General features: G+C 40.3%; 1 protein-coding gene across 1 annotated transcript; it reads left to right on the top strand.

Moving 5' to 3' along the window:
- The first annotated feature begins 3,318 nt into the window (after positions 1-3,318).
- Positions 3,319-7,749, top strand: cdkn2a/b (cyclin-dependent kinase inhibitor 2A/B (p15, inhibits CDK4)). Its single transcript, XM_072516926.1, has 2 exons — positions 3,319-3,763; positions 5,637-7,749. Exons 1-2 carry the CDS (start codon positions 3,641-3,643, stop codon positions 5,898-5,900), a joined length of 387 nt encoding a protein of 128 aa, XP_072373027.1. The 5' UTR covers positions 3,319-3,640; the 3' UTR covers positions 5,901-7,749.
- Positions 7,750-8,130: the final 381 nt, after the last annotated feature.

The following is an 8,130-nucleotide window of genomic DNA, read 5'->3' on the forward strand; positions in this document are numbered from 1 at the left end:
TAGGGCGGGGGAGAGGGCCTTGGTAGGGTCCTTTTTCGGAAGATCGGTGCAGACTCGATGGGTTGAATGAGTCTAATGTCTAAAAATACTTGTACTAATTCTAACTCAGTACATAACAACAGGGTCGAACAACCTCCTGCCTTGCCAAAATATCATATTTAAGAGAGCTTTTTATTTTCAAGTGACTTCTAGACATTACTTATGTCTATTATACAAATCATGTATGATGATTAATTTCATCTATAACAACTTGCACATATACAGCATAATCAATTGAGAAAAACCTTGACAGGCTTTTCTCAGAGACAACATGGTCGCCATGTGTATTCACATTCGGCAAGTGTCGATTTATTTATTTCCTAAAACAACTTTCAAATGTCTTCCCCGAGTCTATAATTTCCTATCTAATGTAGCCAAGCGATCTCACAGCGATTGGCCTGTGATAGCTGATTACGAGCCCGTACTGTCTTTTAACTTGTTTATTGAGCTGATGCCGCTGACAATTATTCCTCAGATCTTCGATGAGAAACGTGATCGGATGAGCAATACATAGTTTCTATCGTTGATCTTAGTCCGATTTGCAAAATATAAAGCGTAAGGATAAAATCATATCTACCACAAGCCGAGATCGAGACCAAAGGCCTTTTGGTCTCGCTTTTTTGGGGGCTGTGCAATAAATCATAGAATCTCTACATTGCAGAAGGAGGCCATTCGGCCCATCAAGTCTGCACCGGCCCTCTGAAAGAGCAACCCACTTCGCCCCTATCCCTATAACTCCATCGAGGGGCAATTTACCATGGCCAATCCGCCTAACCTGCACATCTTTGGGATGAAACCCGAGCATCCAGAGGAAACCCACGCAGACACGGGGTAATGAAAAGGTAAATAAAGCTAGCATGTTACTAAATCAGACCACAGCCTGAAACTAGTGAAAGAAAACATTGTTCTTAATTATTCATACAACTGTTGCCTCTTTGCAAAGTTTGCGTTCATATCAATGTAATTTTAAATATATATGTGTGTATTGAAAGTAATCGCAAAGAGGGAAGTTGCGATCCAAAAACGAATTTGCTTGGAATAATATGGTCCCACTTTTGCCATAAATATGTTTGTTTAAAATATTCAGCTAGAAATAATTACATTTGGCAGCTATCACTGTTCAATTATCAATGAACAGACTATCACGTGTGACGGTGGGAATTGAGATAAAGTCAATATAGGTGCTCATCCTTATTATTAAACGATTTAAAATATACCAGAGAAGGGAGCCATTTTGAAAACAAATGTAGGGAATGGTGCAGTGCCAGTGAAAAAACAAAGCTAACAGTGGCAGTCAATCATTGCACACATCATTGGATATATATTCTCTTTGAACATTAAAAGAGATATCTAATTTCCATATTCGATTCGGGACCCCGATAATTTCTTATATTAGGAGAAATCATCTCCATTGGATAAAACAGCATCAATTCAATAGAAAGTCTCATTTTATGCTGAGGGGGAAGGAGATATTCACTTTGGATTGCAGAGTGATGGTGGGTGGTGATCGCGTACTTTCAAAGGAAATGCCTTTATGTATGATGATTAACGGGCAGGGACTATAGGTGGGATTCACACCAGCCCTGCGGATGGCAGGTAAAGTGGTGATCGTGAAAGCCCCGCAGAGGGTGGGTTTGGGAACCCGGAATTAAGAAACCAGCAGAATATCCACATACACAAGTCAGTGGAACGGACACCTCACCAGAGGAACAAATTCCTTGCGGCAACCAAGCTGAAAAGGTAAAATGCTCGCTCACACTAAGACCATGTAGCAATAATGTGAATGATACATTCTCTCAGTATCAATGCATTGATGTTATGAGCCACATAGAATATTTCAGGTTTATTTCAACCACCGCTTTTTAAACAAAAAACAACAACAACAAAAATCCCCACTTGGTGATTGTCGATTATCGCGAGTTTAAAAAAAATTAATGTTCTTCCTGGAATGGCACAGACCAACAGAAACTGTACGGCCTCAGTAAACTCACAGCAATGGGGATTTGATCTTTTTTGTTCAAATCTGCGAGGAACGTTTGCCTCGGCGGCGGTTGCAATATATGTGTTTGTTCTGATTATTGCATTAAATGATTGTATCACGCCACCGGCAGTTTACACCATCACTTATAATTCATAGATATACACATGCAGGCGTTATAACATCTGCACAGTATTACTATTAAAACGAAATACTCTACGTGGTCCCAGTTATCGGATGAGTTCCAAATGATAAACCTTCTGACACCCCTTCCTTCCACTTTGGCACTTTTTCAGTGAATATTTATATTTTTTCACTGCGGCAGGATTTATGTGTGACGGGTCTAAACCTTTCTCTAATTTATTCGTATTATACTTATCTTTCTGGCCTATATTTTCCGGTTATTGAAACATTCTTATATGATCCTGGCATTTATTGAGCGATTTTCGGGACCTCCAGACATCTAAACGTGCTTCATAGAGCCGAAAGGGTGCTGAACTGGAGGAAACGTTACTTTATACAGTAACAATGGGAGCACGTGTTAACATTTCACAACCTAACCGACATGATAGTTTATTCAGAAGGTATGGGTTCCGGGTTTTCCAATAAATGTACGGTCATTATTCCAGATTGCGAACTTGACAGAAAAGCTAATGTCAGCCCGAGCCTGGCCTCGCCGTTATCTCTAATAATAAACGCAACAGCACAAGAACACCAATTTAAACAAAAACCAGTTAGATTATCCGTATGCATTTAAATTACATCAGTGCAAAAATGATCAAACTGCTCTGTGCTTGCAAAAGGCGCTGACCGGAAGCTGCTGCAGACGGCGGCAGTGATGCCCTTCCAGCGGGCGCAGAGTTGAGCCCGGGGTCCTCGGCGGAATCTGGACTCGAACTCAGGACGAAGATGTTCCCTTTCTTAACTCTCGCGCCCTCCACCGCGCACGCGCCCCCAAGGTTGCCTCTCCGCAGGGAACCTGTTGGGGTTGCAGGCAGTGAGGCCAGTCTATCTGTGAATCCTGTTAAATCTGGGGGAGGGGAGGGGGTCGGCTTCTTTTTGTGTTGAACTTGATCATTAGTCAACACTCTTGCTCCCCCCCATCCCCCACAAAATCCGGCACCCATTCCTGACCGGCTGATCTGCTCAGCGCAGGCGCGGTGGGCGGCTGCCGACCTGCGCATGCGCATAATTGTCGCTATCAGTTGGGTGGCTTCCTTCTGTCGCGCCTGCGCATTGTGGCGCCGTAACGTCAGACCTCCGCCCCCTACCCTCCTCCCAGTCATGCGCACAGGCAAGTCTGGACATATCTCAGCAAGCGGCTTGTCCGCCAAGGAGCAGCGCCCCTCGCCGGGCCCCCCGCTGTCGTCGATGCGCAGAGTGAGCCTGCCAGCAGTTACTCCCACCTCATCTATGTATCTTTGTCACTCAAAAAAAAAACGGCCAGAGAATGGTTTTCTGAAATCACTCCACCTTCTGAAACTATTTAAATACTCTCACACAAAGGGACCTGTCACTCAGTGCGATAACAGGTTGGAGGCTGAAAAAGTAGCCAGCTTGAATTCATTATTGTTACTGTTATTTTCTGAACAGTGCAGAAGGAAAACAAATTAACCGGGCACCATGGCCCATAACGACGAACTTGCAAATGCAGCAGCTCAAGGGAACATTGGCACGGTAGAACAATTGTTGAATAATGGAGCAGACCCAAATGGTATCAATAGTTTTGGCAGGACTCCTATACAGGTACATATTTTTATTTAATATTCTATTATTGCGTTTCGCTCATCATAAAAATGCATTTCCTCCTTTTGATTTACGCAACTTGACTGTTAATCTTTGCACGGCTAAGCAATTGCCAACCGATATCTCTGTGTCGAGCACTTTCCTCAGTCTCTATTACCTGTTCAATTAATTCGCTGATTCAAATTTTCGGATTATTTTGGAGATGGGAATATAATTTTGCGGCAGGAGATGTTCCAATTTTAAAGCATTGGCAGTTTTAAATACCGGAAGTATTTTAAACCGACCCGCACTTTTATAGAGGAATCCAAAACACACGAAGAAGATCTAACTGTAAAATTATTTTTAATAGATTACAAAAGAAACGTTATTTTTGGTGTCATTTGATGCCTACATTACAAGGAAACTATCAATATCGATCAATTTAAATTGAGTATGTATTTAATGGAGTGTGTATGTATTTTATTAATATCAACGGCAGATAAAACTAACGAAATGGGTATGTATCCAGAACTGAAAATGCTACCAATATGAAACAAAACAAGGAACAAGAATCGCTCAATAAACTGTAGATAAATTAACGACTCCGAGGCAGTCCAAATAGGAGAACTTAATCTTCCACTCCTGATCAAGGATATTAATCCGTACTGATTGATGTCGCATAATTCGCAATAAATTATTTTAACGGTGGACTCCGGGCATTGAACTAATTGAGATTTGTCATTTTAAAATTTAACTGGGAAACGACGTCAACCCAAATGAATCGCACTAAAAGCGGGCCTTAAAAGTAAAGACCGAGCCCAAGGAGTTTTTGTGACGAAAATTGAATGTGCAGCCAGAAATAGAAGCTAGAAAAGGAAATAAAGGCTTAACCATGTGTTGTAGAAGATTTTTCTGCATTTTAAAAATCTTAAGCTATTATCATTTATTTTAATCCTTATCGTATGCAAATTGACTGTAAATAAATGCCAAAAAGCGTCATTGTAAATATTTTATTTGCTTTTTATATATCCATGTCTAAAATATCTTTGTACATTTGTAGTATTTTTATTTGGAATTTGCAGATATAAAAGCTTCATCTAATTATATTTTCTAATATTTATATTTGAAATGTGTTGTCCAAACCTCTACCAGAGGTTTTTGAAGAAACGTTAAATTTTGTTGTCGATTTCTCCCTTTCAATTTGACAGACAATCCAGGCACCCCGGGAAATGCAATTTCAACTGGGTTTAGACATTATGTTAAAAATTGAAAGTTTTAACCTTTGTTCTGTTCCTCCAGTGCCATAACTATCTGAGGCTAGCTGTAATTGTTGCCTTTTTTTACATATAGCGTTAATTCTTCTTGAGGAATTGAATCATTTTAGAACAACATTAAATCCCAGAACTAACAACGATGGGGAGCGGAGAATTCAATTATGCGAACATTTAAATCAAGGCAGGAAATAGAATTAAGAAAACAATACATTTGCTGACAGATTTATCTACACGCCAGCATTTATCCACCTAGTCCATTGATATAGACGAATATTAAAACGTTGTGAACAAGGGCCATCGGGATGGTCCAAAGGTGTGCAGGTTAGGTGGATTGGCCACGCTAAATTGTCCCTTAGTGTCCGCAAGTTTAGGTGGGCTGACAAGGATAAGGATGGGGCCTGGGTAGGGTGCTCCTTTGGAAGGTCGGTGCAGACTCGACGGGCCCAATGGCTTTCTTCTGTGCTGTAGGGATACTATGGCTATTAACTGGAAGGAAGAAAACGAATGCAAATTTAGGTGTGGTAAGTTCAGCCCCGTGTCCTGCTATACACGGAATCTTAATTATTTAGCAGCAATTTTGAGGCACATGTCTTTCATTCTCCATCTCCCTCCTGTTTCAGGTGATGAAAATGGGCTGTCCGTCACTCTGTCAGCTCCTCTTGAGACACGGAGCAGATCCCAACCGGCAGGATAATCAACAAATCGCAATCATCCACGATGTAGCCAGAGAGGGTTTCTTGGACACGCTGCAAGTTCTGGTAGAAATTGGGATGGCTGACACTAATCTCCGGGACAGAAACAATCGTCTACCCATCGATCTGGCAATGCAAAATAACCACGGGGATGTGGTGACATATCTAAGTAATTTAGCACAAGGCGATTGAGTGGCTGTCTTTTTCCAGAGAGACACCCCGCCTCCCTTTTCCCTTTTGGTACTAAAAGATATAGTGGATGGCAGGGATATTAAAAAAGAAGTTTGATATTGCTGTTAAATGTACAGATTTCAAATAAAATATACTGTAAATACAACAAAGATGTCGTAGGAATTAATATGTAAAGGCTCAAATGAAATATTTAGCCGAACATCTTTCGACACTTAATTTATAGAAAAATCACTACATTAACAGCAATTACATGCTTACAGTTCATGATTTCTAAAAAAAAAAAGAAAAATTCTCCACATGACTCAACCCAACTCAGGTCACTTTCTGCCCATTTACTAATACCGGGCCTATTGTGTCTTTTTAAAAAACTTTTAAGGCACGCTTTTATGTTGTTTAATCCAAAATCTAGTAATTCCAAATAAACCTGTTGGACTTTAGCCTGGTGTTAATGACTGCAGTAACCAGTCTAGAACAGGCGGACTGTTCGGCTGTCTATGTTTTTATTCATTTCCATTTTAGAAATAATTCATTTCTGTAATTTATTTACATTGTCTTTTGGGGGCTCAGTTAAAATTCAGATCGTTGTTTGATTTATTCCGCACTTAATGGCATCTTTAGAAATAATTGAAGACAGAATTGGAAGAGTTTAAGTAAATTAATTCTGTAAACCATGTAGCTTATGTAGAAGGATCCGGAGCACAATGTTATTGTTTCATTGGGGGGGGGGGGTGCATACTCCAACAGTATCGCTCATCTTCCGATGTCCTCCCAGTAGTACGGCTTAACTTCCTTCAGTAGATTTGCCTCCTAACTCATTCGACCTGATGTGTCCGCTGACTCTGACCGTGGGCCAAACAGCGGGCTACCTAGCCGGGTTTATTCGCTGCATGTCTGTCGATCGCCTCAACTCACTGCTGATCTTCCCCGTCCATACACCGCTTTTTCAGACACTTTACATGGAGGTGCTGGTTTTAAATATATATTCAACGCACCGTGGACAAATCTCCGTCCAGCAAGCTGCCGTCTGATCCATTTGCAATTGCGAGATCCATTTCGTCTTGTCGCCTTGAAACAGAAAAATATGCTGGATTCGCAAAAAGGCAATACAATCTCAGCGGTCCCAGAGCATCTGGATGACTCGTCCAGGCACAATACCACTACGCCACTGCCTCCCCGTATACACTGATTTTAATGCGAGTTCTCTCATCATGGGGAAGAACATGGGGTGTTCTTTCTGTTTGATTCGGTCACTCGGGGTATATGTTTCCTGAAGGCTATCATCATTGATCTGAGAAGCTGTCGTTGAGCCTTATCACTTTATTTTATTTTTAAAATAATTCTTTAAGAAAGCCCGAGTAAAGAATTATCTTTTAACTTTGCGATCCAGGCTGTTTCGTTGAGTATTTAGAAGCGTTTTTAATGTGTGGAAAGTATCGGGTGGAATCATTTCCTAAGGGAATGATGGGGTCCGTTTTCTTCTATAGTAACACGCTAGACATTAAATATGACTCACGAAGTCTAAATGTCACAAATCCAGGCCCAAATCTCAATGACTGTCCTCTAGAATGAAGAGCGATGCCAATGTGCACCCCCCCCCCAAAAAAAAGCATTTGAATAAAATTCTGAAATATGTCTTATCGACGAAAAGTATATAATTTAGACTATTATTAATTCATTTTTATGTAATTGCAATACTTATTTGTAAATGCCACTGGTTTATAATGTGCCCGATTCTGCATATATTCTATCATAAACTGTATATTTCCATCCTTAATATATCTTAATGCCTGTCGCTAATATAAACAAAGGAAAACTGCAAATATTGGAATCGAAATAAAAACAGAAAGCACTAGAAGTATATTTATTAAGAGAAAATCTAGTTCGTGTCATTTAGAGAAAAGGCGGGTTCTGTAATTACTAATTAATCTCACTATACTGGGCGAGTTATGAGAGGGTTTCTGTATTGCCGAGAATGACTGAGCCGTCATATTCTCCATTTATTTATGCCTTGTGACTTTAACTAACACTTCATAAGTTTTGCCTTGTTAGACCTCCGTTTTGAACTATTTTTACAACACAGTCACAATCAAACTTTTCTTTCACAAACACTTTTATGTAGATAAAACCTCCCCATGTTTCGCACCGTCTAATACCACATTCAACATGCATGTTCCTCATATCTTTTGTTTTGAAAATGAAAGGTTCCCATTCCCTGTTCTATTTAACTGAA

This window comes from Scyliorhinus torazame, chromosome 9 (genome assembly GCF_047496885.1).
Source record: "Scyliorhinus torazame isolate Kashiwa2021f chromosome 9, sScyTor2.1, whole genome shotgun sequence".
NCBI classification, from domain to species: Eukaryota; Metazoa; Chordata; class Chondrichthyes; order Carcharhiniformes; family Scyliorhinidae; genus Scyliorhinus; species Scyliorhinus torazame.

Bases quoted from the DNA above. Each gene is read 5' to 3' on its own strand.
- cdkn2a/b (XM_072516926.1), top strand. From the start codon at position 3,641: ATGGCCCATAACGACGAACTTGCAAATGCAGCAGCTCAAGGGAACATT. The intron at 3,764-5,636 runs GTACATATTTTT...CTCCTGTTTCAG, and splicing joins TTGGCAGGACTCCTATACAG to GTGATGAAAATGGGCTGTCC.